General features: G+C 44.1%; 1 protein-coding gene across 2 annotated transcripts in view; it reads left to right on the forward strand.

The window, feature by feature from the left end:
- The window catches only part of CRHR1 (corticotropin releasing hormone receptor 1), a 113,537-nt gene that overhangs the window by 44,969 nt on the left and 43,020 nt on the right, over positions 1–25,548 (forward strand). For both annotated transcript variants that reach the window (XM_048517990.1, XM_048517991.1), the window contains exon 3: positions 21,864–21,983. In XM_048517990.1, the coding sequence (XP_048373947.1) occupies positions 21,864–21,983 (120 nt within the window). The remainder of the gene's footprint in view (positions 1–21,863; positions 21,984–25,548) is intronic.

The raw sequence follows: 25,548 nt of genomic DNA on the forward strand, positions 1-25,548 counted from the left end.
ATGCTTCTGATCTGGCTGAGCCGCAAGTCTTGATACAAGCTGTGGCAAATGCTGTCCCCTGTAGCTGAGTCTTCAAAATACACTTTATCTGTTTTTACACTGTGTGACAACAGAACCTGTGGAAGAAGAGCAGTGGAAGTCCATGAGCAGTGGAAGTCCACGTGTTATCAGAGTTTCCTGACTCAGTTTCCATTTTGCACAAAGTGCAAGTGGAGTAGGGGGAGAAAGGTTTTCGTGGTACTTTAGTATATCTAATAGCAAAACTAGGACTCCTGTATCTATCAGTGGAACCATGAAATGGGGCTACCTACAGAGATGGTGGGGAGTGTCTGCTTACTTGGGGCACTCCCCAGAGATGCAAAGAAATATTAGTTTTTAAACTTAAGTAAAAGCTTATATGAGCTGGAAAATCTTTGCCTGAAGCTCAGCTGAGTCACACGACTGCATTGGTAACCGATTATCTCTCTCTCTATTCTCTGCAAATCCCTCATTTATTCTTTTCATCTACAGAGAGCCTGAATCTTTTATCCCTCCAGTCCCTTCACGTTCTAGGGAAAAAATAGGATCGGAGAGCCACTGCTAAGGTCCTGTGGTAAAGTCCCTGTAACCAGTTATGCAGCAGGGGAAATGAGAGCCACAAAGGGCTTGAAGGAGATGGAGCAGAAGCGTATCTGCCCAGTGACATGAGGTACCCAATGTCCCTGGGTGCACGCTATCTGGTCATGTGGGGGTGCATAATTGCCCTCCACATGACCAGCAAGTTATGGAGGTGGCTTCGATTATGCATGCGCCTCCCCTCTGCCTGGAGTAAGCCAAGTACACGCGAGCTGCCAGCCGCAGAACTCAGGAACCGCGCAAGTTGAGGCCCACGCTCATTTGCTTGCTCGCCGGCCTCTTTTTTTAGCCTCTTTTAGATGCAGAGTGTGTGGCTCTGTGACCCGTGGGGGGGGACCTCTGCAACCCATGGAGGGTAGGGCTCCGTGACCCATGGGGGGGCACCTGGAGGAGGTTTTGTCCCTGGCGCCATTTTCCCTCCATACGGCTCTGAGATGGAGCCAAAATGTGCATGAACTTAGATAGCATGCAACATTCCATCCAGACCACCTGATACATACACAGGCTGCATCGTCCCTCAGATAGGGCTGCTGACCTCCAGGTGAGGCTTAGAGAACTCCTGGAATTATGACTGACCTCCAGACTGTGGAGAAAATGGCTTCTTTGGAGGGGGGACTATTTGACATTATACCCAATGAGGTTCTTTTTCTTCCCTAATCTGCACCCCTCTCCCACCCCTTGCAGGGTCCACTTCCAAATCTCAATGAATTTCCCATCCAAGGATTAACAACTCTACTCCCAAAAGATCAGAGAAAGGTGGTCTGGCGAAGGTGTGTACCAACAACGAGGAAAGGTCTGTTGTAGGATGATGTGCGTAGATGCCCTTCCCTCCAAAAGTTGCAGTAATTGCGGTAGCTGAAGTTGAGGAAGCTCTGTGTGTGGACGTGACCTCTATTGAAGGGGCTGGTCCTTCCTGTCAGGAGTCTGGGGCTTCTTGGCAGTCTCCAGCCCCTCCGAACAAGAACCACCTGCCAAGAGAAAGTATGATGGAATGCTTCCCTCCCCCTTTGGCTGGGCCAGGAACTGGACTGACTGTTCATTTGTTTTCTACCCAAAAGCATCTTGTTTCTCTGCTTCGGTAGCTGCCACATGCCCTTGGGCGCTGGGGGTGATGGATGGGCATGGTTGTGCTGTTATTTATCTTTCCCAAACATAGTCCCAGCAGTGTTCTGGGGTTCTCATCCATTATATTCCCAGACTGCCGGAGTGATGCGTCACTCACCTGCCGCTTGCTCCTGAGATGGATATGGGAAAAGACCAGCAAGATGAATGGAAAAAACGCAACTCAGATCAGCGTTTCAGTCACAAAGGGCTGGTGGGAATAATAGGAAAAGGTCCTCCAACCAGGGAACCAGGAAAAAAAATGAAACAAGGATCTCAAAGCAGTTACGATATATATGGATAATGTATGTATCCGTTCATAAAAATTGTGTAACAACATAAATATCACTAGAATGAATGTGTGTGAAACAAAACCATACAATAGAATTACAAAATAAAAATTAACACTGAGTAAGCAATGAATGAGAAAAAAGGATATCAACATAGAAATAAAGAGCAACTGAAAGAATGTGTATTTCCATCAACATTGTACCAGACAATGGATTTCTACCGAATGCTTCAGTATGGAGGAGTTCTATTTATGAGGGAGTTTGAAACCATCATATATCATTTTATTGTGGCTCTGGTACAATTGCTGTTCATTTCAATAGAACTTGCTTGAAGAAATTTCTTTGCGCATTATGCATGACACAAGGCTGAAGGAATGTTCCCTGGGACTTTTAACTGACCAGTTTTTAAAAAAACACTCTAGTGGAGTGTCTACAGTGCTGATCTAGGCTCTGGCAGACGCAGGTTCGAATCCTCACTCTGCTATGGTGGCTTACTGAGCGATCTTGGACTAGTCACACAAACGCAGCCTCACAGACTTCACATGTTGTGAGGATAAAATGGAAGAGAGGAAACCTATTTAAACTACTTTGAGTCTCTGGTGGAGAAGGGCATGGGCTAGATGAAGTAAACAAATAAGTAAATATATTTTAAGTGATGGGTCGATTAATTGAAGGACAGCCTCCTCCCATTTTCTTCAGCCCCCACGTAAGAGGTTTGTCCTGAGCTGTGCTGTCTTGGGCCTTGCTTGCAAGAGGAAACTTTGTGTTTCTATGCCATCATTCTTCCCTCCTCCATTTGATTCCCTCACAATAACCAAATTGGGGTTCCTGGGTTAGGCTGAGAATCTGTGACTGGCCCAAAGTTTCCCAGTGAGCTTTAATGGCAGCATGATCATTCGAACTTGGATTTACCATATCCTAATTTGGTACTGTAAACACTACACCACACCATCTCTCAGTCAAAGTGACACGGGCATCAGTGCTGTGTGTTAGGAAAAATGCAGATCTTTCCTGGTACCTGGTCTTCCAGATTCTAGTCAATTTAGATCTGTGTTTAATTGATTTCATTTTTTATTTACTGGCAGTCCTAAATGGAATGTTTAATCCTAAATTGTGACCTTACGTATGTTTTTAAAATGGTTGTTTTATTTATTTTGTTTTTAATATGCTTTTTATCATTGTTATATTGAATTTCACAAGGAAGAAAGAGGGCTAATAAACATTTTAAATAAATACATAAATAATATAAACACTACACTATGCACAAATGCAACATAATACTTAAACATACAATAAATGCAATATATACCCCACTAAACATTCCCTTCTTACTAGACACAGTGTGTAACAGATTTCTCTCCGTGACGCACCTCTGAAGATTCCAGCCACAGATGCAGGTGAACCGTTAGGAACAAGATCTACCAGTCCACGGCCACACAGCCCGGAAAACCCACAACAACCAGCAATATAATACTGCTTGAAACATGGGGGAAATTAAAAAAAAAAACCAAAACGCAACATAAACCACTTCACATTAATGTCCAATCTGGACCCAAACACGAGGGTAGAAGCAACCCCAGTAGCTATTATTTAACATAAAGGACCAATGAGGTTTTCCCCGGCTTTATAAATTCTTGAAATTTGGCCTTCCTTCTTAATTTGAACTGTAGCTTTGAGTTCTCTTGAGAGATACAGTGAAATGAAATAACTGCATGCAGCGTGGCCTTGAAATCCTTGCTGAATGGGGTATATACAAAAGATTTAAAAAATAGAAAGAATCTACCCTTGTGCAGAGAAAAACAAACCGGTGCTTGGGTAGAGCAAGGGTGGGTGCTTTTCATTTTTTTGGCCGGCTGTCCCTATTTGCATATTGTAATAGCTATGGATTTTGGCCCACCAAGTGTGGAGGAATGTCCCCCATTCTGACAAGGAGGGATCAAAGTTGATTAAGTGGGCAATTACTTGCAGAAGGAAGCCTTTTAATGGTTTGTCCCCACCTACCAGGAATGCATAGTGATTATTGGCACACTTTTCTAAGAAAAGGGGGGGAGAGAGCTTTTGGTGTCTGTGGATTGGTTTGCAAATGTAAAACTTGGGCTACACAGAATTTGTATTTTGGGGAGGGGGACACACCAGATAGTTGACGCATGAAGAGAGCCACTGGTTAGTTGCTGCCCAACTGATGAGAACAAACTAGGTTTGCAAGCTCTGGGTTGGGAAATACCAGGAGATTTTAGGGGCAAAGCCTGAGGAGGGCAAGTTTTGTAAAACACAGAGATTTCAATGAGTATAAATGTCAGCGTGGTGTCATGGCTGAGAGCAGGTGGATTCTAATCTGGAGAACCAGGTTTGATTCCCCACCCCTCCACCTGAGTGGCAGAGGCTTATCTTGTGAAACAGATGTGTTTCCATACTCCTGCATTCCTGCTGGGTGACCTTGGGCAATTCACAGTTCTCTTCGAACTCTCTCAGCCCCACCTACTTCACAAGCTGTCTGTTGTGGGGAGAGGAAGGAAAGGAGCTTGTAAGCCACAAGGAACGTGAAGAGTTATATCATCAGCTGCAAAAAGATTGAGAACAACAGGAACACAAAGTTTTGCAAGCCACGGAGCAGTCCAAGCAAGAATTGCCCGGGAAGTACAGCAACTATGTGATCTGAAGTTACAACAATCCTAGGACGATGCTGCCATCAGCGCTGAACTTTTTCAAATCCAGCGTGAACGTGCAGCCCTGGAGAAAGAAAGATCCAAACTGCTTTGGAAGGAACGTGACTTGGTGGCCATTGAGTCCCGTGAACGCGCTGCAGCGACAGACCTACAACGCCAGCTAACTGCTCAAGCGGCGGAGATGCGGTCGGAATGCCAACGTGTTGCAGCAAGCCACATCCATGGACGGCTAGATACGTTCAGGGGACGATCGACCCACCCGACCACCACCAAGGCACCACTTCCAGCCCACTCCAGCCCAACATGCAGCACCCCTTCATCCTGGACCTCAGGGTTGTGGTTTCACTCGCCCGCGTATTCCGGCTCATTTTGATGGTACTGCGTCCAAATTACTGTATTTCATCTTAGATGCCCATATGCAGGAATACGATGACATGTATTGTTCCGAAAGGGAGAAGGTTCGTGACATTGGATCGGTTTTGGACGGGGAAGCGGCAGAGTGCTTTGTGGAACTTTTTGAACTCGATGCTGAGGAACTTAACTCGGTAGCCGATTTCCTGCAAGGATTACACCTGCGGTTCAAGGATCAAGATGCCTGTGATGATGCTAAAAAGACACTTAAAACAATGCAGCAGGGCACCAAGCCATTCATGGAGTTTGCTCGTCAATTCTGTGCGGTCACCAGCAAAATCCCTGACTGGCCAGACCGGATGAAAGCTGAATATTTCTATGAAGCTGTTGATCCAGAAATCCGGAGTTGGGCTGTTATGAACAACGCACAGTGGTGGAATGGATTGAAATCGGATTGCAGGCAGACTCAACCGTTCCAAAGGATCGGGGTCAAAAACCCAGCCAGCCAAACACCCTGCGCCGCAGATGAAGACAGCTCCTGCCTCAGCTGCCACCCCACCTGCCATTACTGAAAGTATCTCTGAGTGATGTTGCCATTTAGGACTTTGTCTGTTTTGTGGTGAACCTGGTCGTGTAGCTACTACCTGCCCAAAGAAAACCAAACCTGCAGGCGGTTTGCCTCCAAAACAATCTACGGCTAAGCCAGCATGGCACTCAGCACCTCCTAAGTCGACTCAGGGCACATCAAAAGCTTTGGATGCAGAGGAACTTGATTTCCCCGAGGACGTTGAAACCACTACTAGCATTGGACTCTCTACAGCGGTTCCTGAAACTATGGAGCCTCCTAAAGATGCGATGTGTGATGGTGGTGCCCCTATTACCCTAATGACTACATTGTCTAATCCGGCCAAGCATACTCGTATTTTGGCTCAGGCGCTTGTGGACTCCGGGTGTTCCCATTGCCTTACGCGCCTGCAAATAGTGGAGGAACTTGGATTACAATAAATTCTGCTGGCCAAACCCCTACCAGGTGCTCGGGAGCAACAGCCGCAGAAGGCCATTGCTTTCACATCCTACATGTGAACTCCCAAAGGCACCTGGTGGGCCACTGCGAGTAGCAGAGAGCTGGACTAGATGGACTCTGGTCTGATCCAGCTGGCTTGTTCTTATGTTCTTATGTTCTTACCATTTACACAAATGGATGGTAGCCCTTTGGGGGGAAGTGGTGCAGCTCGTTTTAAAACTGAACCCGTCTTGTTGCAATGTGAGGAACATTGGGAGCGCCGTAGTTTCATTTTGGCTCCAGTGGCAAAATACCTGATCGTTCTTGGAATGTCCTGGTTAGAGACACATGATCCCACTATCCAATGGGTATCTCGCATAGTTCGTTTTACTGATCCACCCTGTGAGGATCACATGCATGAAGGTGATCCACTTGAACCAAGCACCCCTGCTTTGGCTTCTGGCATTTCCTCACTACCCGAACTGCCCGGAGTACCTAAGCTTTACTGGGACCTTGCCATAGTTTTTGAAGAGCGGGAATGCAACCAGCTACCCCCCCCCCCATAGGGACACAGATTGTAAAATTGAGTTGATCCCAGGAGCCAAAGTACCGAAGGGCCGTATATATCGGATGAGCCCCACTGAGGAGACTGAGTTAAGGGTGTTTCTGGATAAGAATCTGGCTCGCAGTTCATTCGGAAGGCAACTGGAAACATGTACTGTGTTGTTTGTCAAGAAAAAGGATGGCTCTTTAAGATTGTCCACTGACTATAGAGGTTTGAATGCAGTGTCGGCCTCCAACAAATACCCGTTACCCTTGATCAAAGACCTTTTAGATGCTTTGGGGTCGGGGCAGATTTTCACCAAGTTGGATTTGAGAGAGGCTTACTATAGAGTGTGTATTGCAGAGGGTTATGAGTATCTCACAGCCTTTAAGTTTGGGCAGTATGAATATCTCGTAGTGCCATTTGGATTATACGGCGCGCCCGGGGCTTTCATGTCTTTCATCAACGAGGTTTTACAAGATTTATTGTTTAACGGAGTGGTGGTGTACTTAGATGGTGTCCTGATTTATTCCCGCACTGAGGAGAAGCATATAGCTCTGGTTCGTACAGTGCTGCAGAGACTTCTTGACAACTCTTTATTTGTGAAACTGTCCAAATGTGCCTTCCATCAAAAAAGTTGGATTTTCTTGGATATCATGTGTCGAGGGGGGATTGGAAATGGACCCTGCTAAGGTGGCAGCAGTAGTAAATTGGCCCATCCCTACCACCCGCAGGGAGCTCCAATAGTTTCTGGGATTTGCTAACTTCTATCGTGATTTTATTCCGCAATTCACCCAAATAGCCTTGCCCTTAACCGATTTACTACGTACGAAAGTCAAGGGGCCACAAGCAGCTAAGCTGGGTGCCCCCCTCAATTGGACCGACAGTTGCCAGCAGCCGTTTAAACAACTTAAGACTGCCTTTACGACTGAGCCTATTTTAAACCATCCCAATCCTAACCTGCCATTTTTAGTACATGTAGACGCGTCCAACACAGCTTTAGGGGCAGCCCTGTTACAACGGGTTGTGGATGGAAAACTGTCTCCTTGCACCTATCTTTTGAAGAAATTTTCTGGTCCTGAACTCAATTGGACAGTAGGTGATAAGGAAACGGCAGCCATTAAAGAAGCTCTCAGTACTTGGCATCATTGGTTAGAGGGTGCTGCCCGTCCTTTCCAAGTTTGGTCGGATCATAAAAATCTGTCAGCTCTGTCCACCCCCAGTAAAATGTCGGCTAAGCAATTGCGGTGGGCTGATTTCTTTTCCCGGTTCCAATTTACAGTGCATTTTTTCCCTGGGAAAACCAACCATTTGGTGGACGCGCTCTCCTGCCTTCTGCAGGGGGAGGATACCTCCTCACGTGCCATTCCGCGTACTGTACTCTCTCCTTTGCAATTGGGTCTCGCAGTCACTCAGTCCCAAACGCTCAAGCAGTCCAATCCACCCATGGTTTCATCAACCCCGGCTGATGCTCCTCCCAGGGGTCATGATATGGTTTCATCTCTCCTACATGACTTGCTCACGGCAGGGAAAAGCCCCGTTCCGGAGAGTAAAGGTGGCCTGTCGCTGTTGCTGCGGGATGGGGTGTGGCGGAAAGGAGATTGTTGGTATGTGCTGCTGCATCTCAGGAAAACTGTGCTTCTTGCTGGCCATGATGCTAAACAAGCGTGGCATTTCGGATTTTTGAAAATGTTGCATCTGCTACGCCGCCAATTTTGGTGGCGCACCATGCGAAAGGACATTGAGGCTTATGTCAAAGGGTGTCCTATTTGTGCTGAAGCCAAATCCATTCCGGGAAAGACTCATGGGTTGTTGCAGCCTATTCCTCCTCCCGACCGGCCATGGCAGGTTATTTCCATGGACTTTATCACAGATCTCCCGGAAAGCCAAGGCAATACTGTTTTGTGGGTGGTGGTGGACCTGTTTTCTAAACAAGCACATTTCATACCTTGTTCCACCATTCCCTCTGCCCTCAAGTTAGCAAGGTTATTCATTCAGCACATCTATCAATTACACTCCGCCCCATCTAAGATAATTTCAGACAGGGGCCCTCAATTTGTTTCTAAGTTTTGGAAGGCATTTCTGGGAGTTGAATCAGCTTTATCTTCTCCTTATCACGTGCAATCTGACGGCCAATCTGAACATACGAATCAGACTTTGGAGCAATATTTGCGATGCTACACTAACTATCATCAGAATAATTGGGCTGACGTGTTGCCTTTTGCTGAATATGCGTATAATAATGCTGTGCACACCAGCACCCAGAAAACTCCTTTTGATATCGTCTCTGGACGGTCTGCCCCACCATTTCCTCTTCTGGGCTCAGAACCATTACAGTCTCCTAAACTTAATGACTGGGACTCAATTGGACTAGCTCTGTGCAAAGCCCAGGAGTCCCAGAAAACGCAAGCGGATAAGCATCGAATTCCATTTCCTTTACGTGTGAACGGCTGGGTGTATCTTTCCACTAAAAATCTTCAAAATGTACATAAATATACCAAGCTTGGAAAAAAGTTTATTGGTCCCTTTAAGATTGTACAAGTTATCAATAATGTCACTGCTACACTTGAATTGCCAAACTTGCTTAGCAATATTCACCCTGTCTTTCATTCCAGCTTGCTCAAACGGGCTCCAGATTTCGATGCCTGGCATGGCCCCCCGGAACGCCCTTCTCCAGTTCTGATTGATGGACACAAGCATTATGAAATCAACGCCATTCTGGATTCCCGCATGCGTCGCCAGCGACTACAATATCTGGTTTCCTGGGTGGGGTTTCCCACGGGTCATAATCAATGGGTCTATGCTACTAATGTTCACGCCCCTATTCTTGTTACTGCTTTCCACTAGGCGTTTCCTGACAAACCCAGGGGGGAGGTTCTTAGGGGAGCCGGAATGTCAGGATGATGTTGATGTGTGTGCTGTCCTTGGATTTTTTTCCCTTGGATTTTTTCTGGCTCTCTGCCTGGTCTGGGAAAGTCTGCTTTCGTGTTATCTCAGTTTGACTGTGTGAAACTCTGCATTGCTGATAATTCTGTGGCGGGAAAGAGGTTTGATACTGTGTTAAAACTATTATCAAAGTTCTGAGGGATTCAGAACTCGCATCGCCTGTATTCGACTATGACTGCCAGTACAATAAAGAACTGAAAACGGTTACTTTTGCCTGGACGTTACTAGTTCATTACATTCTCCTAATTAGAGTCCACCTGTTCTTAACTGCTAAACCACACTGGCTCTCTTACATTTCAGAAATGCAGTGGCAAAACACCCACTATTAAAACACAAGTAATTGAATAGAACCAGCATAAAAACTAACCATAGAACAGAAGGAGACTATTAAAAAGCTGATCAGATACTGATAGTTTTGTGCTATTTATGCCCATGGGCTTGTTTTAATGTTTTTTTTTTTAAAAAAAATGATTTGCTGTCTTGGTGTTGTGAACTTACTATCTGAATTGTAAGTTACTAAGGACTCAATGAGTCAACATGGATGTCTTTTAAGCAAACAAACAAATGCTCAAAACAGGTTTTAGCTGCCTTTTAAAAGATAGCAGTGTGGATGTTACATGACTACCTGAGAAACATATTCCACAAGTTGGTGCCACTGCAGAAAAGCCACTGTCCTTGGTTTCTACTTGCTGAATTTCTGTAAGGGCCTGTTACTCCAGTCAATAATTAAGACTCAAGAAATTTACAAGAGCTTTATTGGAACTGTGTCAGCCCAAGAGTCAGAAAACCAAAGTTGAAACTTTGCCTTCTGACCCCCAGTATATACCTGAAACATTGCATTAGCTCATCCCATGATCCCCCCTCCCATGCATTCCCAAAACATCAGCATGAGAAAGACGGTGAGAAAGAAGCATTGTTATGGTGGTGACAGACACTCCCCTCCTCCAGGAAGCTGGAGATAAGGAAAGCCTGATTCACTAGTTACAAGCAAGCAGTAGAAACTCCCTCCAGCCCCAGGCGATGATAATGGTGAACCAGATGTGGCCTTGGCGCTGACATGTGAGATGCCAGACCAGGCAATAGATGTCATGTGAGATGCCAGACCTGACAATTTCTGGCAGCAGAAGGACCAGAGCAGAGCCTCAGAAACTAATTTTAAGGTAATCCTTTGAATACTGAAGCTGTTCAGAATTTCTTACTGTTAAGTGGGACATGAGATATTCCCAGGGTTCAAACCTACAGAAGTTTATTCTAGAAACATCTATAATATCCATTCCAAATAAAATTGAATTTAATTCAACTGGAATTCCATTTTGATTGCACTATGATCATGCCACGGCAAGCCTGCAAAGTCTTGATCCTCCTTGATCTGAGATTGCAAATGCCTTAGCAGAACAGGTGCTCAGGAGCAGCAGCAGCAGCAGGCCATTGCTTTCACATCCTGCATGTGAGCTCCCAAAGGCACCTGGTGGGCCACTGCTAGTAGCAGAGTGCTGGATTAGATGGATTCTGGCCTGATCCAGCAGGCTCTTTTTTATGTTCTCATGTCTTGGCCAATATGACAGTACTGGCTTACATTTCCAAATAGCAAAATATCATCTTAGGGGTCAGCAAATTGCTCCTTTCTTACTTCGAACCAGCTCTCTGTAACTTGGAGAATAAAACTTGTCTCCCTACCCTTCCCATCTTGCTTATAGCTAATAGCTGCCCATTTAGCTTTAAGTACCCTCAAGCGTCTGTAAATACTATGAAAAGACTTGGTCAGTTTATTCCTGGGAGATGCAAATGAGAGATTCTGATGAATGGTTTGACATTTAAAGCTTTTAATTTGAAACAACCTTTATTATAATAGCAAGCGAAAACTTCAATTTAAAATAAACGCCTCTGATTGCCTTGCACAAGCCCAACTTTCTGCAGTTTTTAAAGGCCAGCGTGGTGTAATGGTTAACATGCTAGACTAGGTTTCGGGAAACACAGGTTCGAATCCCTACTCCCTCCATGGAAGCTTGCTGGATGACCTTGGATCTGTCACACACTGTCATCTCTGACCCCGGCTATTTGGCTGGACCTCCAAGAAATACCAGGGTGACAGGGAGGCAGGCAATGGCAAACTACCTCAAAATGTCTCCTGCCTTGAAACCCCTCCTGGGTTGCCATAAATCAGCTATGACTTGATGGTAAAAAAAGGCCCACTCCCTTGACCTGGATGGTTGAGGCTGGCCTAATTTTGTCAGATCCTGGAAGCTAAGCAGGGCCAGCCCCGCTTAGTCTTTCGATGGGAGACCACCAAGGAAATCCAGGGTCGCTATGCAGAGGCTGCAAATGGCTATTTCTTAGAAACCCCATCGAGCACCATAAATTGGCGGCAATTTGACAGCACTTTCCACCACCAACAATGGCCCACTACAGACAGAGGAATTCCAGTTCTGGACTAAGGTGGTCAGCCTCCAGGTGGGGCCTAGAGATCTCCCGCATTTACAACTGATCTCTAGGCTACAGGAATAATTTCCTCTGGAGCAAATGACTGCTTTGGGGAGTGGGTTTTAGGACGTTATACCCAGTGGGGGTGTGCGATGAACAGGGTGAATGCCAATGTGGGGTGTGTGGAGGTGGCGTAGCAGGGGCTCAGAGTGCACGCATACCCCAGGCACAGTTCCCCCTCGCTCCAGCCCTGATTATGCAAACTGAGATCCTTCCCCCTCCCTAAACCCCACCCCCTTCAAGCTCTACCCCAAAACCAGTTCTCCCTGGAACGGGGAACCCTGTTCCCCTAAGACAACAGTAAAGATATGAGGCTTTCAAGTTTTTTTTAAATGCAACTAGCTTTTTTCTGTGCACAAAATATTCTATTTACAGTTTACAGTTCAAGATGGTGCTGGAGCAAGATGCTGTTGCAGCATCTCTGTGGATTCTTTAGCTTTAGTATATTTTTAGCCTATAATAGAGAACCACAAAAGCTAGGTTCTTAAGAACTATGATTCAGATAGTGACTGAAATACTTTTAAAGTATCTGAGGCATTTCAAGAGGCATTTGAAGGCTGGAGTCAAGGCAAAATTGGCATGAGATTACACTGAGGCAGCTGGAAGAATTACAAACTGTGTGGGGCCAAAGTAATTACCAGTATTGGCAGTATGTAAGGCCAAGCTGATGATTAGGACTAGAGCTGTTACACTGTGAAAGCCACCATCTGTGGGAGCTACCAGACCTGACTGGAGGCTGGGGTCCAGGGCCCATTGCAGAATCCATTCCCAGATGTTTTGGGAATGGGATCTGTGCCAAGTCCTACTTTGCCTGTGCAGAATCCATCATTGTTCCCATTATTCCATTGATCAAGGGTGGGGGCCAGGGAACTATGGACTGGGGTTAACTTGTAGAGTGACAGGACTCTCCTGGCCACCGGTGAGGGATGGTTGCCAGACCCAGATTGGGAAATTCCTGGATATTTGAGGTTTGACCCTGGGTAGGGCCGGGATCTCAGTGAGGTGCAATGCCACCATGTCCACTGGTTGTTGTGGGTTTTATGGGTTGTGTGGCCATAGTCTGGTAGATCTTGTTTTCTGTTTGCTGGTTACAATTTCACGCCCTGCAAAAGACGGGTCAGACAGCTTCTATGGGGAGGAAAGGAATGCTTATTGGTTGGTGACATGACATCAGAAATCCCTTCTCCGTCCGAATGACCTGCAAACTTGCAACTGCTTCTTCTTCCTCCTGCCATTGTGCTTGTCTTGATTCTGCTGCTTGGAGGCTGTTTGCTCACCCTCTCTACCCCTTGACAGCATGCTTGTTACTCAATAGAAAGTATTGAGACCGGAGCCGAGCCTCAGGCCAAAGTTTTTATCCTGGAGAGCCAGTGCATAAAAGAACCTAGCCTTTTTTGGAAAAGGTTTTTTTTTTTTTAATTACAAGATAACGGGCCACTGCGAAGGTTTCACAAAGTCATTCAACAACCAGGGAATGACAGCCCATGTGCATATTATTTATATTAATTTGTTGCTGTGAGTCCTTTGTAGAAGGACTATTTGGTTTAGGAATCTTTGTGTAAATTATCACACAGTAATAAGCCTGTTTACATATTGTTTTTGTTAAGTGTAATAGTATAAAAGTTTATTTCTAATTGTTTAAGAGTTTATTGAATATTAGAGATACTGGAGAGCCAGCATGGTGTAGTGGTTAAAAGCAGGTGGATTCTAATTTGGAGAACCATGTTTGATTCCGCACTCCTTCACCTGAGTGGCAGAGGTTTATCTGGTGAACCAAATGTGTTTCCTCACTCCTACATTCCTGCTGGGTGACCTTGGGCTAGTCACAGTTCTCTCAGAACTCTCTTAGCCCCACCTGCCTCACAAGGTGTCTGTTGTAGGGAGAGGAAGGGGAAAAGTGTTTTTAAGCTACTTTGAGACTCCTTACAGGAGAGAAAGGTGGGGTATAAATCCAAACTCTTCTTCTGGTACAACAGTACCAGTACCATTAGCCATACAGGTGCTTTCTTGGATTGCTAACCTCCAGGGGCAAACAGGGGTTCCAGTTCTGGTGGAAAGGCCCTCAAGAGGAAACTTTGCAAACATTGAAGAAGACATTGGAGAAATATAAACAAATCTCAGGATTACAAATGAATGAAAAGAAAACTAAAATATTAATGTTTAATTCAAACAGATGAAAAGAAAAGCAAATTAAGGAAATAATGAAATTTGAAATAGTTAATAAAATAAAATATTTGGGAATTGTAATTACCAAATTTAACACCCTACTTTTCCAAAATAACTATGAGAAAGAGTGGAATATAATTAGAGGAAATCTTTAAAAATGGAGCAACATAAATGTACCGGTAACTCTCCTAGGGAAAATCGCACTAATTAGGATGATGGTGTTCGCCAAAATGAACTATTGGTTTCAAACTTTACCAATAATTACGAATAAAACTTATTTTGAAACATGTAAAAAAGATTTGTCTAAATGTATATGGGACAAACAAAGTTAGAATAAAATATCAAATATTGTGCGATGAAATAAAAAGAGGTGGCTCAGGACTTCCCAATTTAGAACGTTATTATAACGCAGCAAGTATAAAGAGGAAGGTTAGGATCGTGAGTATCAGATACCATTGTCCGCTAGCAATCTTATCAGCTCTCTGTCAGCATGGCCAATTGGCCATACTGGTAGGGGCTGATGGGAATTGTAGTTCCTGAACATCTGGAGAGCCGCAGGTTCCCTACCCCTGGTTTAGAGAGTGAATAACCCTGCATGATGCAGAATTACAGTACTTAATTTAGAAGGATATGACTTGTTTTACGGGTGGCATTACTATATATGGTATATGGAGGGAAAAGAATTTAAACATTTTCTGGACCATACTATAAGGAAACCAATATATAGAACTTGGGAGAAATGTAAAAGAGAAAACATGCTTAAAACTCCCAATTGGGTATCGCAGTTAGAAGCTGTGACTTTAAAAGCGAACCAAAGTAATATGGTATTAAGATATAGAAGAGTTTGGATTTATATCTCCCCTTTCTCTCCTGTAGGAGACTCAAAGGGATTTACAATCTCCTTGCCCTTCCCCTCTCACAACAAACACTCTGTGAGGTGGGTGGGGCTGAGAGAGCTCCAAAAAGCTGTGACTTGCCCAAGGTCACCCAGCTGGCGTGTGTGGGAGTGCACAGGCTAATCTGAATGTAGTGACATATTAACTAAAATTGGATCCAAATTTAAATTGAAAGAGAGAAGCGAAATTGTAATAAACAATGTACAGTGTCAATGGTTTATTTATAAACAATTAACAGAAAAATATAAATTAAATCAAAAGAGAGGATTTGAACTGGAAGATGGGGAATTTTGGAAATTATTAATAGAAGGAAAGGAACCATAAGTAAAATATATGAAGTATTGCTTCAAAAAAAAAGAAGTAGAACAAGTTAAAATCTGCATGGTAAGGTGGGCCCAGGATTTTAAAAGAACAATTTCTTTAAAGCAGTGAGAAAGAACCTGGGAGGATCTGAAATTTACTTGCTGTACTTTACTAGATTGAAAGAAAACTTTTATAAAATGATGTTTAGGTGGTATCTCTGTCCAAGTAAGCTACCCTTAATGTATAAATGTGTTGGAGATATAATGTGGATAAAGGTTCTATCTATCATATATGGTGGAATTGTAAAATAATTAAAAACTTTTGGCTGGAAATCCACCAAAATATTAGGATTATCTTAGGAACAGATGTACATTTCTGTCCAGAATTATTTTTGTTAAATATGATAAACATTAAGATGGAGAAAAATTGTAAAACCCAACTTTTATACATAATTACGGCAGCTAGGATTTTGATTGTGCGAAATTGGAAGAAGACAACACACACACACACACACACACACACACACACACACACCTGGCTGCAGGACTGGACTTTACTCCTAACTGAATTTGCATCAATGGATAAGCTCTCAGGCATACTAAAAAAGAAAAATATAGAAAATATATTGGAGACTTGGCAACCATTTAATGATTTTCTTCAATCAGGAACTGAAACAAAAAAATTTTTATTTTACCTTCAATGTTAATTACTAATTACCTTAAAGTTATATAAAATTGAAAGCAGTAAAAAGTTATTTATGTTGGATATATAAAGTTTAAGACCCTTAATCGGAAGTCAACCTTTTTTTATTTGCTCTTGGTTTTTACTTTTTATTTTATTTTAATTTATATTTATATTTTTTCTTTTTTTTCTTTTCTTTACTTTTGGTTTGTTGCTAATTGAGTAAGTGATCTGAACAATACGATTTATAAAGTATCAGTAAAGACAGAGACAAACTGTTATGTGAACTGCAATGTAATGTTTATTTTTGATTTATGCAGTAAAATTATTTTTTTTAAAAAAAAAAAAGAAAGTAAAAGGCAGCAGCTTCAGTAACTCCTCTAGCTTTTTACTTTTGATAACATTTTTAAAACAGTACCAGCTGAAATATTTGAAGATATTTGAAGCTGTCCTCTCTACTGGAGTTTTTATCACCAGGTGTTTTTATTCAGATATTGACACTCCACCTTTTGGGAGTTTAATTGACCAAGTTGCTGTTTCAATGGGACCCTAACTTGATGGCTTTCTTCAGGCCAATTCTTCTTGTTAAGTCAGACAAAAGCAACATATGTCTTAAATAAACAGAACTGCCAATCTCCAGATGGGGGCTGGAGAGTTCCTGGAATTACAGTTGACCCCCAGATAACATAAATCGGTTATTTTGGAGAAAATGGCTGCTTTGGAGGGTGACCTATATGGCATCATACCCTACTCAGGTACTTCCCCTCTCCAAACCCCACCTTCTCTAGGCTCCACCCCCACATCTTCAGGTATTTCCCAAGTGGGAGTTGTCAATTCTAGCCTTGTCCCCTTTCAGTTAAGTGACGTGTCACTTCCTGTCCCTTCTCCTGAAGAAAACAGCCGCTGCCATATTCACCACATTTGTATTCTTCTGCTCCTTTTAGTCTATTTGGTGTAGTTGTTCTACTGGTTTTAGCTAAATTCTTAACCCTTGATATTAGTGTTTTGTTCTGTGCACAATTCTGTGAACTGCCTTCAGGATCTCATTAATGAAACAAAGGCATAATATAATCTTCCAGTTAAATAAAGAATACATAATCAAGTTCCCTCATACAAACAAGCGGTGCTTTCAGAGTTGGCTGGTGCAACCAATTTCAGTATATATGTCAATATTTATATGCTGTCCTTCTGTGTTTTTTTGGGGGGAGGGGTGTCTTTTAATAAATTTTCAACATCCAATAATCCACCTGGGTTGTATATATCTAATTAGGATCCACACAGTTTATTTGTCGATTTATCTGCTTCTTTTATTGACTACTATACTTGCTGAAACTTGGGGCAGATTCTTTTATTTATTCAAGAAATGACAGAGATGCAGTAAGGACACAGTAATTGTCAACAGAATTGTCAACCTTGCACTAATACGCGCAGATAGAAAAGCAGGAGTTACAGGACAGGAACAATGCAATGAAAAACATGTTACAACAGATAATTTTTATTAAACAAAACTGGATTACAACATTTTTAAAAAGGCAATTCAACTTAATACAAACAAAAACTGCCTTAAATTCCACTGATATTAACTCACTCTACTCACTTAATTAGAATGCCCTTTTGAATAATTCTGCTTTACACCTTCTGGTATGTTCTGCGGCAGAGGTTTTCCCTTTAGATTTCCATGTAAATAGGCACTTGAGGCAGGATAATGAGCTGTTAAATATCTCAAATATCAGTTGCGTCAACCTGTCAGGGTGAGAACCAAGGCCAAGTTTTTCTCTCCAGTCAGGAGACTGTGTGGAAAATGATCAATAAGTGCTGCTCTGGTTGGTCGAGAACTGATTTGGAAAGGGGTGGAGAAACAGGGCTTGTGTTGCTCTGTGGAGAAGAAGCAGCAGCTCAAAACGTATGATGTGTAATGCAGGAGGTCCCAGGTTCAAACACCAATATTTCCATTACAAAAATAGTACGCCTAAGAAAGTTCTTGCTTTGGGTTTTCATAGAGTTACCAGCCCTTGTGTGAGGCAGTGGAGTAGCTTCCATGGGGCAGGGTGGGGACCAGTACCCCGGGCGGATGCTGTTGGGGTCATATGGGGGGCAGAAAATCACCCCACACACACCTTCTCCTTCCCCCCTCACCGGCCCAGGCCCAGTGGAGGCCACTGCCAGGTGCCCCTGCCCCACCCTACCAGGCCCTGCTGCCAGCTAAGGTAAGTGGGGCATGTAGAGGCATAGGGGGCAGCGGGGGGGCATGGGGGCTCATGGGGGGTCAGAAAACTCAGAGTATGCCCTGGGCTCCATTTTCCCTAGCTATACCCCTGTTGTGAAGCCTGGAATTATTTATCTTCAGACAATAGAGATCTTCAGACAATAGAGACAATAGAGGAAATGACTGTTTGGGAAGATGGAGCCTATGGTACAATACCCCTCTGACTTCCCTCCCTTCCGCAGATCCCATCCTCCCCAGATTTCACCCCAAAATCTTCAGGAATTTTCCAACCTACATTTGACAGCTCTGCTCCCCTGGGATCACCCCCAAAACTCCAGGGATTTCCCAAACAACCCGGAATCTCAGAGGACTGCTTCCTGCCAAAGTAGGTACCCCTGACCCAGAATGGTAAAGTTCATCTTCATATGTTCCTGCTTGGCCACTGTGCCCCTGATGAACCTGTACATTCCTTTTAAATAGGGATTCTCTCAAAGAAATGTCTGTATTCAGAGATTGCCATCCAAGTTTACACAGAGTGATGGATCTGAAGCCAAATGAAAATAACACCCAGTGGCAGAATCGGTATGAGTGGAATAGGGGCTGCTGGTCAGAATCACACACCCTCTGCCAATTGGCTTGTTTACGCATCCTCTGTTCCCACAGTTAGAAAAAGATGGTACTGAAATAGCACTACCTGCTGTCTGTTGCCAATTCCAAGCACAGATACTGAATTAGGAGCATGAATGGCGCGCGCGCGCAAACACACACACACACTCACACACACTAGTCTGATAGATAGTGATTAAACTGTGTCCTCTTTTGCCCCCTCACTGTGGTCCGTCTGGAAGAAAAGGGCTGGGAAATTCTCAGGGGTCTGAGGTATAAAGACATCACTGGGAGGTCCAAAAGGTTTAATTCAACACTTTGACTGAATTCTACTCAAATGTCCCTGGGTCACTTGGCTGATGACCCTATCCAAAGGAACTGTGGGAGCAGCACCAGAGCATGGGGTTAATGACTGAGGTCTTCGTCTCTGCTTACGCTGGACTTTTTTCTTCCATGAATATAGTGGGTTGGATCCAACCAAGCTTTTCTGCTGGTGAGCAAGCGAGGAGGGATCCCCACTAATCGCCCAAAATGCTGTGGAGGGGATTTTTGCAGTCTTGTCTGTACAAAAGGTGAATGGGCCAAAGGCTGTAATAAAGGGAGGGATTAGGTGAAATTGAGCCAAAAAAAGCTGTTTGGATCCAACACAATGTAAAAACCACTAAGGTGATGTGACAATGTTGTGGTTCGTTTGTACCTATAAACTTCCTGGGCCAGGACTTTAGAGATCTGGCATATAAATTCCCTAAATAAGTAATTTCAGTCCTTTCCAATTAGAAGAATATATATATTGAAAATTTGCAAGCAAAGCATGAGATAGAATTTGCTCCCCCTTCACTCACTAATTTCTGTTCCAGAGTCTTCTGCTCTCTATATAGAATACTATCTGCAGGACTTGGTGTGGGGTGGGGGTGGGGGGCTGTTATCACAGTGTTTGTAAAGCTGCCGAGAGAGTCTGGGTGGCAACACTTTCCAAATTAAGATAAAAATGGGAGGCTTTGAATCCCCACTTTGAAAGAGAGCGAACAGCTCCTTCGTGGGATGAAGATTAGAGATGCAATTTTCTCAGTGATGGATATGATAGTTTTTTGGAGAACCGCCTGTTCTGGGGCACACTGGCGGAGATGCTGCTGTTTGCAGCTCGGTGGTAATTTGCAGAAGCTGGTTCCAGAAGCCTTCAGAAATGATTCACTTAATAACAGAGGCCAGAGGCTAATTAGGTTCAGCAATCCGGAGGGATGGAAGGAACCATTAAAGGATATGCCTGGGTGCATTCTGCAAATATTGCAAGCCATATGGGCCCCAACATCGACAGAGCTGCTTCTTCTTTTTTGAGGAACATAAGCTATGCAGGGAAGCTCTGGGAAGTCATAGAAATAATTTGTTTGGGAAGATACCAAAGACCCACAGCCCTATTCTACAATGTACACCAGGGGTGTCCAACTCTGGCGCTTCAGATGGTCATGGACTACATTTCCCATCAGCCCCTGGTGGCATGGCCAGAGCCTGATGGGAATTGTAGTCCATGAATATCTGAAGCCCCAGAGCTGGACACCCCTGATGTATGCCAACCAGACTCTAATATGAACATCTGAAGTGGTCTTAGACTAGCATTGCCAACCTCCAGGTGTCTGGAAGCCTCCCACTATTACACCCCAGTTTTAAGGCACTTGGAACCCCACTTCAGAATTAAACCTTGTTGGAAAGGAGAATTATGCCCTATCTGGAATGCCCTGGGAAACTGCTATTTGCTTTGTTGGGGAGACTTGCATGTAGACCTGTTGCTATCAGTAGTGCATATAGCAATTCCCTCAGACCACTTTGCGGGATAAAATGACAGGAGAAGGCCGAAGCGGCAGCCCCCTTTTGTTTTGTAGAGTTGTCACCTTGGTTGAAAAATACCTGGAGATTTTGGAAGTGAAACCTGAGGAGGGAGAGGTATGGAGAAGGGGGGGGGCTTCAGTGGCATATAATGCCACAGAATCCACCTTCCAAAATGACCATTTTCTCCTGGTGAACTGATGCTGTCACTCAGAGATCACTTGTAATCCCAGATCTCCAGCTACCACCTGGAATCACACAACTCTCAGCACACTGTATTTGTCACAAGATCTGTGATGGACCTGTGGGTGGAACCAAGTGGGACCATGTACCGTGTAGCTAGGCCTTGAAGACTGCTTGAGACATTGCAAATGGTTCTCTGAAGGTAGCCCTTCCATGTAAACATTAGCAAGCAACTCTCAAATTACACCTCTGCTGCATGTGGCTCAAATGCATGCCTGTACATGTGAGGCTTGTCTCCTGGAAGTCTCACTCAACAGTCACTTCTTGTCTCATATGAAGCCAGTGAAATTTACCTGAATGCTGTCCTTGTGGAATATGTCAAGCAGCTGAAGTACCAAATAATATTTGCAAGGTGGCACAACTTCACGCTGAGCAGGATTTCTCTAACTAGGGACAGAAAAAGTGGACAAACCCCAAGAACATGGGAATAATTTTTTTTTGTAATTCCAGTGAACTTTGATTTATACATTACAGTTGCCGTGTGGACTGTGCTAAAAAAGATTTTCCTCATGATTGCACGCCACCCCGCAGGCATGATGTCTCCAAAGTGTGCAAAACGTCTCTAGAAGACAGTTGGCTGATGCTGTAAGAATGAATGGGCAACCTTAGGATCGCTGGGAGGGGGGGGGGGAGGACATTCTCCAAATCCATTTACTCGTTTTGTAATTATAACCTGTGTGTGAAACTGATGAGCTTGCCAGAGGTATACATCCTTCTGAGAGATACACATGGTCTGATAAACCGAACGAATGGCTGAACCTTTGCTTATTTGAACAATTCTTTGTTCAGGTCATATTCTTACGTTCGTTTTGTCAGGCATTGGAATATTTAATCATATTCCATTTGTTCCAGCCTTCCACTGTCTGGACTCCATAGGTGTAGCAAGGTTGATGTTAGCAACATCTCTGTGTTATGCTCATTCTGCTCTTCATCTGTCCTTTCAGGTCCCCACTGCAATGCCTTAGTGGATCTGATTGGGACATGTTGGCCTCGCAGTGCCGCCGGACAGCTGGTGGCCCGCCCATGTCCTGAGTACTTATTCGGCGTCAGATACAACACCACAAGTAAGTAGGCTAATGGCTTGAGGGGCATAGCACCTTACCTGAAACTGAACTCTGTTTCACATAGACCCTTTCCGCACATGCAGAATAATGCACTTTCAATGCAATTCCAATGCACTTTCAATCCACTTTGATGCTGGATTTTATTGTGCAGATTAGCAAAATCCACTTGCAAACAATTGTGAAAGTGGATTAAAAGTGCATGTGCGGAAGGTGCCATAAAGATGTTAGTGGATTGTATATTTCTCCACCACAGAACAAAGCATGCTGGTCATTCTTTGTTGTAGAATGCACCATTCATATCCTAGTGCAGTGGTGGCAAACCTTTGGCACTCCAGATGTTATGGACTGCAATTCCCATCAGCCCCTGCCAGCATGGCCAATTGGCCATGCTGGCGCGAGAAACTGATGAGAGATATGATCCATAACATCCTGGCTGGAGTGCCAAAGGAACCGCCACCTACTGTCTGAAATAGTGCTTACCCAGCCCTGCTCCTCCCATCCATTTGAAAGTAAAAATACATTTTATTATTTTATTTTATGTTATTTTATTCAATTTGGTATACCGCCCCATCCCCAAACGGCTCTGGGCTGTGTACAACATCAACATAAAATACAATAACAAGAGAGCGAGTAAAACCTACTGGAGCAGGTGCCATTACCTGAAGGAACTGAAGCACATAGCCCGCCCATTCCAACACATTTTTGGGGCCAGTTAGAGCTGCAGTAGTGTACAATCATAACTGCGGTATTCCCTTGTCAATTTAATTTGCTCCTAACTGCAGATACAGTATCTCTTTGCCTTAATTTGCATCACTAGTTCAATATGAAATTGACAAAGCTGATCCAGTCACCTCACTTTTTTGTTTCTGTACCTGAACATTTACTTGGCAAGCGCTATGTGAAATTGACAAAGCTGACCTAATCGCTTCTGCTTCATGTGATTGAACATTAGCATTGCAATCTCTATGAGAAATTGACAAAACTGATCCAGTTGCCCCTGCTTCATATCTCTGCTTCAGCAATAAATCACTAGTTTGATATGACAGGAGAAAAAATTAAAAAATTGAAAATGGAGGACAAAGGGGAAAAGAAAGTGGCTGAAGGGAAGGTTGGATGACTACATGGGGACATGGATAAGAGACAGATACTTGGTGGAACTGAGACCATTTCAACATGATTGCACACTCAGGGGAAGCTAGATTGGAAACAGATAGGGAAAAAATCACGATGTAAGTGCTTGGGAAAACAATGGAGTAAAAATAAAAGAAAAATGCTGCCAGAACCAAACAGAGGAAAAACCATGCAGAATTCTAAGGGAAAAAAGAACCATTTGGCAGCAAGATTCATTGTAAAGAATTCATGTAAGTTTGGAAATGGTTTAGGGGAGAGGGATTAAGTGCCCCCACCCCACCACTCAATCAAATTCAGAGACCTATGCCTGTTTTAAAGTGGCTTTAAAAATCAGCTCTCTTGTACAGAGGCGTAGCTGGGCCAAACTGCACCCGCTGCACATTCTAATTCCCCCCCATGGCCCCCCGTGGATCCCCCCCTCCGGCGGCCCCCCACGGTGCCCCCTTCCTTGCTTTTCCCCTTCCCACACTTACCTTAGTTCCTTTCCTTTTTCAGAACTTTTTCAGGCTGCAAAAGGCCTGTTCCAAGTAAAAACGGCCTGATGGGAACTATACTTCCCAGGAGACCTTGTGAGCCCCAAGGTCTCCTGGGGAGACTAACTTCAATTCCCTCAGAGCCGTTTTTTACCTGCAAACAGAGCCTTTTGCAGCCTGAAAAAGATTCTGAAAGGGGCTAAAATTATGAAGTGTGGGAAGGTGGGGGGCGCCACAGGGGGTGGGGGAAAGGAGGAGAGGCCTGGGGGCAATTTTCAGTGCACAGCGCACAGCACACCCCCTATCCCTTTGTAGCTTCACGACTGCTCTTGTATCATGTATGGCTTGGTCCTCAAGCTCTCGCTGCAGCCTTGGATTCCCCCCTGCCCTGTTTAAAAACATGAGAAATATGTGGAGATCTGTCAGGCCTGGGGCACGAGCAGAATATATAATCCCCAGTGAAATTCAATGGGTTACATTTCTATGGTATCTAATAGCCAGCTCCTAGTTCTGGCAGCTTCCTGTCCTGGGAAAATGGGACAAGCAGAAAGTCTTTCCCACCTTATGGACCACAACTGAGGCATCAGAGCACAACTCACAGCTATCCTGTCAAATTTACTCTGCCCTATCCCTCGTTTCTACAACTGCATAAGGAACATTGTTTCACTGGGTTGCCAGCAAACCACCTCTGGCTCTTATCTTAAAAACCCCTCCAGGTGTCACCAAAAGTCTGTTGATAAAAGCCAGAGGTGGTTTGCCATTGCCTGCCTCTGCGTCACGATCCTGGTATTCCTTTGCCCATCCAAATACGTGCTTCTGGGGCCCTGTTTAGCTTCTGGGATCAGGCTAGCCGGGGGACATCTGGGCCAGGGCACCTTGGAAACTAGAAAGTGCAGCATATGCTTTTGTGGGCAGTGGTCTTTGGAGTTTCATACGTATCTCCATGAGCTTTATTAATTTTCACTTTATGTAGTTAAATCCAGTGCCTTCCACAGCAGCACACTCCAGAGGTAAATAGATTTGTAAGTCTCTTACAGGGGAAAAACAAAACAAAAGTTCTAGGCAGGGTGGTCAAGGGCACATGTGTTGTGGACCAGAGTTCACATGTCTTTTTTAGTATGTTTGGGTATTTTTTACTCAACAAAGCATTTTCAGAAAATTGGCAGAAGAAGGGAAAATATCCCACTCTGGTTTTTTGTACTGAGCCAGGCAGATGATAGTGCAGAAAATGCTATTTTTCTGCTTAAATGTGGTGATTGTTGTCAATTGCAAAGCCGCAAAATGTATTAGAGGCATGAATTACTACACTTGGGCAAAGACTCTCCCCAGAGATGGGCATATTTGGAGGGGGGAGTTTACAATATTATTTCAGAAATCTCTGATGCCTGTGACTTTGGAACATTGCCTTGAATGATGTCAAATGTCATCTTGCCTATTTCTCTAGCTGCTCTTAGTCAGCAGGAATTTGGTAAGGCTGCCCAAAATGGGATTTATTTCTCCCAAGAGGCATTTTTTGTGGCTGTGGATGGATGAATTGTGCTGTGTAACTGGCGCAAAATGGCTGTCACTTCTTTGTGCTATTTGTTTGCCTTGCACTACACGTGACATGTAATATATGTAACCTTATCTGGCAAGGCCTAGCGGAAGAAAAAACAGAGGAAAGCATACCTCTGCTTGGGATTCCTAATCCCTTTCTTGTATATTTCAGCAGCGTTCTGCTGTGCTCTTGGTCTTGGGGGAGATTGTATAGTTAGTTTGTTGATTTACAGTTAGCAATCAGTAAAACAATCTATCGATCTATATAAAAAGCTAACCATCCATTTGTTGGTGACTCCCTAACACCGAAACGGCTGGACGGATCGCCCCCCAAATTTTCACATGACATCCCTCCCTGTTGCAGGCAGGTAATCGGACCTTCAAATCACCAAAAGTCCATACCTGAGCCAGGTAAAACGCCTTTA

Source organism: Sphaerodactylus townsendi, linkage group LG15, assembly GCF_021028975.2.
Source record: "Sphaerodactylus townsendi isolate TG3544 linkage group LG15, MPM_Stown_v2.3, whole genome shotgun sequence".
NCBI classification, from domain to species: Eukaryota; Metazoa; Chordata; class Lepidosauria; order Squamata; family Sphaerodactylidae; genus Sphaerodactylus; species Sphaerodactylus townsendi.